The sequence below is a fragment of the Hyalella azteca genome, unplaced genomic scaffold, assembly GCF_000764305.2.
Source record: "Hyalella azteca isolate HAZT.00-mixed unplaced genomic scaffold, Hazt_2.0.2 contig10098, whole genome shotgun sequence".
NCBI classification, from domain to species: Eukaryota; Metazoa; Arthropoda; class Malacostraca; order Amphipoda; family Hyalellidae; genus Hyalella; species Hyalella azteca.
Genome location: NW_025940147.1, coordinates 201,014 through 213,814, shown reverse-complemented (window position 1 = coordinate 213,814; position 12,801 = coordinate 201,014). Strand labels below are relative to the sequence as shown.

The 12,801-nt window shown below is 37.5% G+C and overlaps 1 protein-coding gene across 2 annotated transcripts in view; it reads left to right on the top strand.

Moving 5' to 3' along the window:
- LOC108668480 (cAMP-specific 3',5'-cyclic phosphodiesterase 4D) overlaps nt 1–12,801 on the top strand; it is a 314,936-nt gene that overhangs the window by 182,678 nt on the left and 119,457 nt on the right. For both annotated transcript variants that reach the window (XM_047882284.1, XM_047882283.1), the window contains exons 2-3: nt 1,108–1,287; nt 5,209–5,268. In XM_047882284.1, coding sequence (XP_047738240.1) covers nt 1,108–1,287; nt 5,209–5,268 — 240 coding nt within the window. The remainder of the gene's footprint in view (nt 1–1,107; nt 1,288–5,208; nt 5,269–12,801) is intronic.

The following is a 12,801-nucleotide window of genomic DNA, read 5'->3' as shown; positions in this document are numbered from 1 at the left end:
ATGATAATTTATTATAATATTTAAAAATTAAAAGTAGAACTTATACTATCAAGGAACGATAATTTAATCTTTTCGTTCTGCGTAAAATTTTACTCTTGTCGTTTGAAAACAGGCAACTAAACTCGCAAAAATTTCGTAACAATACTTACTCGATAATGAAGAACTCGCGAGGTGCTCCCAAAAGTCATTGCTGGCCTTGCGGCGAAAAGACAGATTCGTTCAATGTCCGATTGGATGCTACGCCGGATAGAATTTCATTAGATTAGATTTCAAATATTCAAATAACTTGCCTCAGTATTTTTATATACGTGCTCATGAAACCCATAAAAGTGCCGGCACGTGAATAACTCCTGAGTCTCGACATGCAAGCTAATCATGCAGACTTACACGTGCGAACTGGTGCGGCGTTCGAACTCGTAAAAATCTCGTTTAGAACTACCGTACTTCGCTGGGTGTGAATGTATGTATATGGTGGTTCATTGTATGGTGGTTCATTTTATGGTGGTTCATTGTATGGTGGTTCATTGTATGGTGGTTCATTGTATGGTGGTTCATTGTATGGTGGTTTGTATATGGTGGTTCATTGTATATGGTGGTTCATTGATGATGGTTCATTGTATTCATGTATGGTCTATAGCTGCATTGAAGTTATTAGCGTTACGAATGAGATAGAGAAAAAGGCTATAAAAATGAAAGTATTTTATTTACTTTAGAATTCACTCTCTCAAATGAAGGCTGTCGAGAATAAAAAATAAAATTAAGTAGTATTTTATTCTGAAATTGTTCTCCAATGATTTTTTTTATTTTCAAACTGCCCGTTTTTCAGTATAATACAACATAATACATTATAATACAACAACAATAAACAATAGTATATTGTAAATTTATGATTTGTATGTATCTATCATAAACTATTACACACCAGATAACTTGTAATTCTTCTTCTCTTATATTGAGGAAACTCTCTTTTCTCTTCCTCCTTATAATTGTATGTAAATTATTTTGCTATTATCCTTAACATTTATATTCTGATGTCCACTGATTCTATAAAAGCTCTCTGTATTCTCATTGAGAAATTAACGGTTTACATATTTTTCTCTTGTGCAGTTTTGACGTCGAGAATGGCGCTTCCCCAGGCCGTAGCCCCTTGGATGGCTCCTCCCCATCTGCAGGGCTCGTGCTCCAAAACTTCCCCCAGCGCCGGGAAAGCTTCCTCTACAGGAGCGACTCCGACTTCGAGATGTCGCCCAAGAGCATGTCTCGGAACTCATCTATCGCCTCTGAAGGGTAAGTTGCCGAGCCAACTTGACGACATTTTTTTTCTGCAGGCACTGACGCTAGTTATCTTTGACGACACTTGACATGTACACGTATTTTTGACGGTAACTTTGACGACACTTGACATGTACTCGTAACTTTGACGGTAACTTTGACCTGTTTCTTTGACGGTAACTCTGACGACACTTGATCGACATGTACACTTAAACAAAAGGTTAATGCGTGATTTTATTTCTGACCTGACTTTAATTTATTTTTAGACTACTTACAATCATGGATAAGTATTATCTATAATAACAATTAGAAAATGTAAAAAATTATAAGCGTATGGTGCTTCTCATGGATTACTCATGGATAAGTTATGTCTGTAATACCAATTAGAAAATGTGAAAAGTAAAAAATTGTAAGCATTATCACTCGTGCGATGAGTTTTTGAGTAAGTAAAAAATAACGCCAATAAGCCAATTTGTGAATGTTTTTAAATTTGTCAATGAAAGTCTAAGTTTGGAACTTGTTGAATATTTGCGCTGAACATCGACAATTCCGTCTACTTGAATGTCTGTCGTCTCGGGCAATTCTCGGAAACTTGTAAGTTTTATATATATTTTTATTTTTAGCCATGAAAAGTCTTATATGCGACTTTGAACGTCTCCCGCCAGACTTTTTAATTATTTTTCATCGTCTGTGATCTTTATGCCAGAAAGTCTTACGTTCTTTGAAAAAACCCGTGGCAGAAGTTAATTATGTTGTAAAGTTTGTTTAGTATATCCACGAAGCACAAAATTAAACACTGCAGGCTTCTTCGCTCCGTCTGAAGTTAGGTGTAAACTTTGAAATCCCAGAGGCTTCTTCATTAGCCCTTCGCCCAGCATATTTTTTTAGCTCTTCGGTAACTCAAGAATTTTGTAATGCCTCGACTGTGATTGATTTAGCTATCCTTCTCTGCCGCAACATCTGAGTCACTATATTCCATTTCTTTTAGGCATTAATTTCTTGAACATTACATTGAGTTTCGAAGTTTCAAGTGATTTGACGAATGATAAATATTCTCCTCGTATATAATGATTAATCATTGTAAATCTATTCGAATTGAGCAATGCCAGTCACTAGGTTAATTATTATTCAAGATCCATCTTACATCACTACGCGTATCTGTTCTTAATTATCTAAATGACGCCATAGAAGACATGTTTGTTCTCGGAAGGAAGTATCGCGTTCGAAGTAAGTATCTACGTTACTTCCTACTTTGAAATATACGCTACTACAAGAATATTTAGGAACTGATATTTTGTAATTATGTGTGCCCTTTACAGGACCTCCTGACGCATTTTCATATTCAGGCCTAATTTTCGAATATAGGTCTAACGTAAAAAAAATCATTTTCAGAGCAAGGTTGATAACTGCGTCAATTTTGAAAATATCATATCAAATTATTTAATTTACGCAGAGCAATTCGTGTTGTGGTTCATATAAACCGAGTTCGTTATACAGTTTGTTGATTTGTTTACAATCTTCACCGTTTATGCGTTGTCAATGTACCATTTACGCCGGGTCGTGACGGAATAGCGTTTGAAATCTCGATTCTGTTATTAATAGTGCAATAAAGATTTTAATACTGTAATCAGTATGGGATTTTTTCCCCCAGTAAGTAGTGCGACTGTAAAAATTAGCGACAATTATTTCAAGCAGTCACCGCTACGCAGAAGAGAATCTTTCTATTTCGTTTTCTATCACACATATTCTGAGCCTAAGAAAATTGCCGTTTAGGGCATCCTGTGTTAGTTTTAGTCTTCGAATTCTAATCCTAAATGACGATTTTGAGTCTCGGCTGAGCAGTGGTCTTACTATAAAAAAGTGACGAGTTCACAACTCCGGCAGTCAATCACTGACGCCTTCGCAGGCTAAATTCACCAATCATAGACGAGAAATCGGCCGCCACGTGTAGTTGTACCAGTACTGTTCCATATGACCTTGTACACAGCGAAAGTTGTGGAAGTTCTCCAATAATGTGTGACAAATTGGTATAACGCAATCAATGACAAAATGGTATAACCATAACACTTTCCCGCCACGGACGTATTGTATATAAGCTTCACGTCTACAAATGTTCATCCTCAATGTGATGTCGAAGGACGAAATTTTAATACCCTTATGTCATATTTACGCGGTTTATATCCTCTCTACGTGCACTATCCTGTTCAAGTATTTTATTAATCATGAATTCACGTGATTGACTCTAGAAAAATGCGAAATTTCGTCTACTATCAAACTCTTATAGGACACTTGCCGGCTACATTAATAGTCTATTAGATGTTATTTCTTTTTATCTGAGGTTTGTAAAGCCGATTTAACTGTCGTCTTGAGTGGAATCAATGCCTTGATTCTACAGCGTATGTTTTCGGCCGACATACTTTCATAGTTTCATAAGAAATTGATTACTACTGTACAGTGCAAAAAAGTGTGATGTTGCTAAAATTGAAGGTGCTTGCCTTCATTTTTAATGAAGGTACATTTTTGATGTTGCTGCCTGGCTCCCTCTTCATGAGGTGAATCCACCCAAACGCTGTTGAACGTGGGAAGTGTTTCAACAAGTTGCACACATTGCGGCTTATGCGTTTGCCTCTATTATTTTAGAACATTTTACGCTATGCGATTTGTTAAATAATCTATTTTCTTGCTTCCAGGACGATGGAATAACTTTTTAAAATCCAATTTCGGAAATTTACATGCAAAGCTTCTTGACTCTATTTCCTAATTTTTTTCAGCTGTCGCTGCTAAGAATTAATCATCAACACTCAAAAAAATAACACTAGGTTTTTAGAAAGCTATTTCTTTGTCTTTCTGGGAATTACACTGTAAAACTCGTACATACATTCATGAGACTCCAAAACTTCTCACTCAATACTTTTTCCTACACACAAAATTATCTTGGGCATTAAAATAAATTCCTCACTTCATTTACTGACGATATTTGCATGAAAAAAAAAAAAGATTTCCTAAAATTTCGCTACAAAGAGCACCTCCACCTCAATATTGAATCCTGCATCTTTGTTCCTTTGAACTCCAACGTCAAAGACTTGCTTCTTTTGAAATGCAATCGTTTAAAAGAAATGTGCGAAGTGACGCAAAACATTGCCAGTATTGCCCGTGGAGACTTTGCGGGAAAATTTCACAGCTCAGCAAAATGTTCTAGAAATTTTTTCACAAGTACGGGTAACACTGGAAAGAAAATTAAAATCTTGCTGGCAAAATGGACTGATAATCAATCAAAATGCTGTAGGTGATTGCGATTTCTAGTTTTCTTAAAAAATTCTTCAGTTATCAATGTCTGTTGTGGACAAATTTGTAGCATCTTTGTGGAATGTACAAAGCTTCAGCCTATTTTTAATGGTTAATTGGATAACTGGATAGATAGAATACGGATATAAATTGTACCTTTAATTGGTTTTCTGTGCTTGCCTGTCACTCTTAAAAGTAATAAAAATTCCTTCATTACTATTACTATTTTGTTACTTTCTGATATGAAAAGAATGAGTCATGTTCATTTCTGGGCACTAGCTACCGGCTGGCGGTATTCATATTACTGCTTGGTTACTCTTTAACAATGAAGCCATGAGTCATGTTCATTTCTGGTTATTAGCTGCAGGTTGGCCGTATTTACAGTATATTACGGCTTGGTTAATCTCTTACGTTAAAACCATGAGTTATGTTCATTTCTGGGTGCCAGCTGCAGGTTGTCCGTATTTATATTACTGCTTGGTTAATCTCTAGCATTAAAACCATGAGTTATGTTCATTTCTGGGTGCCAGCTGCAGGTTGGCCTTAGTTATATTACTCGCTGATTACTCTAGCATTAAAACCATGAGTTATGTTCATTTCTGGGTGCCAGCTGCAGGTTGTCCGGCCGTTAAAGCGTGATCACATTTACAGGTCTCGTGTCATGCTCGCTACTCTCAGCGAAGGAAGAGGAGGCCATGAAGATCGTCCGCAGTGAGTGTCTAGCCTTGCTTTGCCTGCTGCAAACTTGTTCGTTAAATTACTTTGCTTTTGTTCTATCTTGCCTAAAGGCGCTATGCACATTTGATGTAAATCAAGGGTGAAATGCACCGAATTTATTTTGAAAGATCCCATGATTTTCATTCACGATTAGTTTCAGAAGTCTGTTGTTGGTGCCGTGAATGAGCTACCTGTAATCAGCTAATAACATCGCTGCATTTCGTCATGGCTTAAATGTTAATGGCTTGGTTCGAAAAGACGCTCATTCGCTGTTCATACTTCAGTCTACTGGACGCAATAGAAACCTGCTTATATTCTGATCAATTTTGTCGACACAATTCACGGAACAATCGTTTGGTGTATCCTAGAAAAAGTGATAAACGTGGCTATCATATAACGGTGTTGAAGCCATGTAAGTTTCGCTTGAGCGCTTGTTACGTTTTTTGGTAGAATTCTTCAACTTTGCTTGGTGAAGCCACGTTACTTAAGCTTTTTTCTTCGAAACTTATTTATACAGATTTGAGAACACCTATAAAAAATTACGTATTCAAACCTAAATCGAACCGTGAATTGTGCTATACAAAATACTTATTTGCACAACACCAGAGCGAGCCTGTTGTTACCTGTATATTTATTAAGCGTATTTTTAGAGAATGTCCTTATTTCACACTTATTTGATCTCATCTGCACAGTTATCTTCCTTATGCTTACAATACTCTTGTATCTTCTGCTTGGGGGATATTCTTGCGCTGACCAACTAACTCGGTATGCATTTAACAAATAGTTATCCATTGGATCCATTGCTTGATAGGATACATTGCTTGCAATGGATAGCAACGGAATGGATTCATAGGATCCATTGCTTGATGGTCTGCTGTGCAGGTGAACTATACGGCCGTACTGAGCACCCTCTTCTCAGTTATTTATATTTCATCGGCAGGATACGGGCGTGACCGGCATTTGATTTCCAAGCCAACTAAAAATACCTGATTGATTCCGATTCCGCAATGCCGAGCAATGGTCCTACATATCGTCCCAGGCGCATGTGTCTATAGTGCCACTGGTATCACTGTATTTCAGTTTTGCCGAATTCATCATAAGTACGGAGCATGTAAAACTCTTGAAATACTGCACACGAAAGCTAGTTAATTCTGTAGACATTGTTCACTAATTATTTCTTTATCACTTTGATGATATTGCGTGTCTTCTTTCTCTTGTACCCGCAAAAAATCTCTATAATAGAACATTCGATTGTTTTTTTTTAATATTAACTAGTCTTTAGTTTAACATTAGCTAGTTCTAGTTTTCTATATTAGAAATTTTTTATCAAGCTTAGTTGAACTAGTGTATGTCTACTAGTGTATACTACACTACTAACGATCTCACTAGTTTCGATTATGTAGCCGTTATATAGGTTATAGTTGTACCAAATTCTGTTGTAACAGTGCATTTAAACCTTTAATATTTATTTTAGTAACAATTATGCCTGCAGTAGTTAGATTTGAACGCATATTTATGCCTATAATAGTTTTCGATCGCAATGTATCGAGCATGTTTATCAATGAACTTCTTCCAGGATCATGCATCTTCAAAACCTATGAGCATTTATGCACCTACAGGGTTAGACAATAAAGTAAGGGAAACCTGAGAAATCCAGAAAATATATTTTAGTATAGTGTAGGTTAATTTTTACGACAATTACAGCATCAATTCTCAGAAGTATTGATTCATAAAAAATGTGAATTGTTTCCAAAGTAATTTAAAACCATTCTTCAGTTAAAAGTGCCTCCAGCTCTTTTAAAGACGATGGCGGCGGGAATCGATCTCTGACTTGCATCTCTAAAATCGACCATAAATGCTCGATGATATTCAGGTTTGGTTATTGTAGTGGCCAAATGAGATGTTCAACAGTATTAGAATCTTCCTCGTGCCATTTTTAGTAATTCCAGCTGTATCGATCGGGTCATTATCATCTTGAAAGATGGCGCTCCCCCTCCGGGAACAGTGCCTGAACCATTTGATGAACATGATCCTCCAAAATATCTAAACTCGAGGCTGTTGATTCTTCCATGAAGAGAAATAATTGGTCCACCGGATTTACAAGAAATAGCACCCCAGATCATCACAGATCCCCGTCATGTTTTACGGTTGGGAGGAGGCAGTCGGGATTAAATACTTTTTTGGCTGTCCCCAAAGGTAACCTCAGCCAGATGTTGGCAGTAAGGTAAACGATAATTCGTCAGAGAAAATCACATTTTTTCACTAGTCGAGGGGCCAATTCTGGAGGTTGTAACTCTTCTCTAAACGCTTTCAGACATTTGTATTGAAACCAAAGGTTCTCTAATTGCAGCTCTTCCATAGCATTCAGAGCTGTGCTTTTCTCGGCGGACAGTTTTTATGGAAACTGGGTTTTGTAGGTGTTAATTGGGGTCTGCGGGAATTCTAATTAATAACCGTGGTCTTTCAATTGTCCCTCACAATTCGATTTAGGCACCGACGGTCTCTATCTCAGTCAACTTCGACTTTCGGCCAGTCCGTTGCTTTGCTGAGGAGGTTTTTCCTTCTCTTTCAAAAGCAGTCATTACTTTTGAGACAGTACCTCTCGAAACGTCAAGCATTCGGGAAGTTTCTGTCACTTCATCTGTAATACGGGCACCAACAAAAAAACATAAAGATATGTCACGTTTTCATTGTTTAAAACATTTTGAAAAATTACTATATCTAATTGCCATGTGTTTCACTTATTTTGTCCAACCCCTAGAGTTTCCAACCCCCAAAAATTTATTTTCTAGTTCACTTTTTCTAAATTTAGACGTACTGCCACAACTTGAGTTTCTGTTATTCCATTTTTGTATCTAAAATTTTGTTGGAGGTTTTCTTTTTCGATGCTGATTTTCACTCTTTTTAGCTAATTTTTTCATTTATGAAAAAAAGACGCTATTGTGCTCGCCATGTCTGTCTGTCCGTCCGACCGTCTGTCGGTCCGTGACTTCACGTTTTTGTCGACGAGAAAATGCGCTCTCTGTCACTCACTGCAGTGAGTACTGAGTTTAGAATTTCTGAGTACTGAGTTTAGAAGAATTTCTCTTCCGCGTTTAGAGTAAGTAGAGTCTGTTGGCCGTTCCTCAACTGCAGCTACGCGCTCACTGCGTCTTACTGACGGCAGTTGAAGCAAGCGAGAAACTCGGGCGGTAATTTTGGACAATTTCCAGCATTATTGTCGATGAACAATTTTTTACACCACCAAATTTATGTTTCTGCCTCATCTACATCTCGTCTACAAAATTTTCGCCGCCTCATAGAAATCTTGAGGCCCGAGGAGTTTTGATGTAAAGCTGAACTTTTTCAAAACGTTATCAATCGATATTTTTCCTGTTTCATCTAGCAAATGAAAAGGTGAATTAATTTATTCCCGTGTAGTTGTTTTATCGAACTTACTAACTACTCTTGTTAACTCTTTCATGCATGTAGTAACCTTTAATTGCTTTTGCAGTCATTAAGTACCACATCATCGCGAGGAGTTTGGCTCATCTTGCACAGCATTCCGCAAATTCCTATTTTTTTCTTACCCCTCACATGTTTTCCTATCACAGTAAACTTATTTTATAATATAAGTACATATACCTGCTATATTGCATGCAGAAAAAAAACTAAAATTAGCAGCTGCATGGTAATCCAATTATAAATTTACGGCATTCTGTTGAAACTATTGCATCTCAGTGTAAATGAGTTGATCAAGGTTCATTCAAAAATTCTAGGAATTCATTACTTGGATTTGTGTTCTCACTCATGGTGATGAATATAATATGCCATTGTTATCCACAATATTGTTTTGAAGTTTAGTTGCTACATCAGAAGCATATAGTTACGAATTGGGAATGAATGTATTTTCCAGTGATCTAAGGTAAGTTTATTTGTACTTGTGTCTAACTTTTCTCATGTTCAAAATATTCATTGTATATTAAAAATATTCAACTTACTCATTGTGCAATTAGGTACCAATTTCGCGCTTTAAAGTACTGCTCGCGAGCTCAGTGATCGGCGCGATGCAGCTAAGCCAATTCACGATAAAATAAGGGATTGAAAAAATACTATTTTAAACTAATGACCAAATTGTTACCGAAAGAATTTTCATGATCCCTTGTATAATTTTCGAAAATGAATTTTTTTTCGGAAATTCTGGAGGAAAGACATAAAATATAATGACCTTACCATGGTTCACATCTCTAACATTTAATTTGTGCCCGAAACGAGAGCGAGAGACATTTAAATGTTTGTTGTGAAATCCGGGGATTTTTTCCTCAATCTCTGCTGCCGGAGAGTCGTATCCTGTATACCTGTAATTTTAATAAGGTGATCATTCATTATTTGCCTGATTCTTCGTATTTATAGTTTGCTAGCGTTATTAGGAATATAACTATTGTCTGATTTTTTATTGTAAAATCTAACTTATTTGACTTAAAAATAATTCGTCATTTGAATGACCCCAATTGATCTCATGCTACGTTTATAGTCCAATTAATAATCTATTGTCAACCCTAACCAACTTTTTCTAACGATATGAAATCATAAATTTTGCATGCATATCTATTTTATTTTTTTTTTCAATTGAGTCTACCAGAAGTTTTTCATGTGCATTCATGACGAGCGTAGCTTATTTTAGGGACTGTGCACGAAACGCGTTATGCATTAGTTAAGTCCCTTGAAACGCAGGCATTTTTAAAAGTGCGTTTGCAAAATTTGTAACTCACTCTAAATTTGTAACTCACTCTCACAAATTGCGCCTTACAAGATTCGAACATCCGCCAACCCTTCGTTTAAGCGCCACGTCGTAAGTAATTTTAACTATTAATCTATTCAAGAAATTGGGTAGCTTATTTAAACCTTGTCGCTCTGCATTAGTACAAATGAACCTACACCACGAGCGATTGTAAAGTCGCAAAATTATTTAGCCTGACGACTGCATTATTATGCATATCTAGTCCAATGCGGAATCGAGGATCTTGTCCTGCTACGGGATAGTTCCCCGTTCGCTTACGCCCTTTCATATTATTTTCATTCTTCTGTTCTATATCCTGTATTCTATGTCTGCACTTTGAAAAATGTTGCACCTGAAGTTCAACTATGTTACCGTTAATTGATCCTAACTTTTTAAATTGTTGATTGTTGATCGCTCTGCGTCGCTGCTTATACTACTGAAATTTGTAGCATTTCCATGGCACTTGATTTGATGGGTGACATAAATTTTTTGAAATCTCTGTGACTTCAGTAAACTTCCTAATTTGTTGCTTCATCTAATTATGCGTTATTGGTTACGCCCGCATATGAGTTATGAAAATACTTATATGGCTATCATTAGTAAATTTTAGTATAACTCTAAGACTTCCACGCACATTTTTTTTAAGAATCAGTGAGTTTCATATAGTACTTTTGGAGGCCAAATTCTTATACATTTATTTGTTTGAACAGTTTAGTCGTAAATTAAATTAATTGAGTACATCGTACCTTCTCAACCTGCAAATCCTGGTCTCCTCTTAAGAATAATGACGACTATACAACGACACTAATTTGTACTTACCCGATATTTAATTAGTGTCAATTTGACTCTAAATTCGTTATAGTGGAACTTAATCCTAATATTGAATAAAAACCAAATTTCAGTCCTTGCTAATTATTGAATTAAAACTGAAACTAAACGTATTCGATTTGCAAATAGTCTCGTATACAGGAATACAGTGGCCATACTTTCAAAACTCTCTAAGTGAACGTAAACACTTACGCTCTATTTTCTTGTCTATGATTGGTGGATTTGGCTTGAAAGGCCGTCAATGATTGGCGGATGAACTTACGATCTCTCAACTTTTTAGCGCATTTTCTCTTTTATTGAAAAAAGGCGCTATTGTGCTCGTCATGTCCGTCCGTACGTCCGTCCGTCAGTCCGTCCGTCTGTCCGATCGTCCATCCGTCTGTCCGTGACTTCACGTTTTCGTCGACGAAAAAATGCGCTCTCTGTCACTCACTGCAGTGAGTACTGAGTTATATTTTTCTTTTGAAAGTATAGCCCATGAGTGTTAAGTCGCCTGAGCCCCGGCAGCTGTGGTGTCAGCTGAGGCAGCGTAGCGGGCCGCGGCAGCAGTGCCTTCAGTGCCAAACTTGCCGTGACCCCGCGAGCTGCTGCGTGTGCCGGGGCAGAGTTGTTGGCAGTCCCTCACGCCAGTCCGACTTGGCGCTCACCACCCAAACTTTGACCCCCCGAATTTGATAATTTCGATTGTGTTAGTTTCAAACTGTGGTTCTTTCCAACTGTGTTGTGGCTTGATATAATAGAATAATGTTCCGTGTTTGTATTACGATCAGTGGAGAGGTTTTATTCTGTAAACGAGAGTTGCAGCGCGTGGTAGTTTGTACGATAGTATTGCCAAAAACTGCCTAGGGCTGCAATAGCTCCCGCTCCCCCGTATTGATCCTCCAGACAACTATCTACTACGCCCCTACCCCGCCTCTACAGGACCTGTTATTTCATTAGTAACTGTGCAGTCACTTCCGAACACGTTCTTAACCTGTAAATTTCTCTTATTCTTGTATGCTGCTAAATATAACTCGGAATTAATTGTGGTCTCTGATAAAAATCGTTATTATTCACCCGGTTAGTTCATAAATACGAATGTTAGTGATTTAGTTACATTTGGAAAAGAAAGAACCCTAGTATTACAGTTGCATATTCAGTATCAGAGTAATTAATTTCAGGATAAATATTTAGTTGCTAAGCTTCATTAAAATATATATGAAATTTGCTGAAATTTTCTAATTTCTGTTTATTGTTCATTCCCAAAGTAGTTTATATGATTGTGCAGGCTGAGAAAAATACAAAGTAGTGTCGTCCATTTAATGTGACGTTGCAGTCACCAGCGAAGTTGGTTTTTCTAGTAGCAGTCACCAGCGAAGTTGGTTCTTCTAGTAGCAGTTACCAGCAAAGTTGGTTTTTCTAGTAGCAGTCACCAGCGAAGTTGGTTCTTCTAGTAGCAGTTGCCAGCGAAGTTGGTTCATCTAGTAGCAGTCACCAGCGAAGTTGGTTCTTCTAGTAGCAGTCACCAGCGAAGTTGGTTCTTCTAGTAGCAGTCACCAGCGAAGTTGGTTCTTCTAGTAGCAGTCACCAGCGAAGTTGGTTCATCTAGTAGCAGTCACCAGCGAAGTTGGTTCTTCTAGTAGCAGTCACCAGCGAAGTTGGTTCTTCTAGTAGCAGTCACCAGCGAAGTTGGTTCTTCTAGTAGCAGTCACCAGCGAAGTTGGTTCACCTAGTAGCAGTCACCAGCGAAGTTAGTTCTTCTAGTAGCAGTCACCAGCGAAGTTGGTTCTTCTAGTAGCAGTCACCAGCGAAGTTGGTTCTTCTAGTAGCAGTCACCAGCGAAGTTGGTTTCTAGTAGCAGTCACCAGCGACGTTGGTTCTTTTAGTAGCATTTAATAGCGAAATTCTTTCCTCTGGTAGCAATTGCCAGAGCAGTTCAGTTCGTCCAGAGCGTTTGTGAG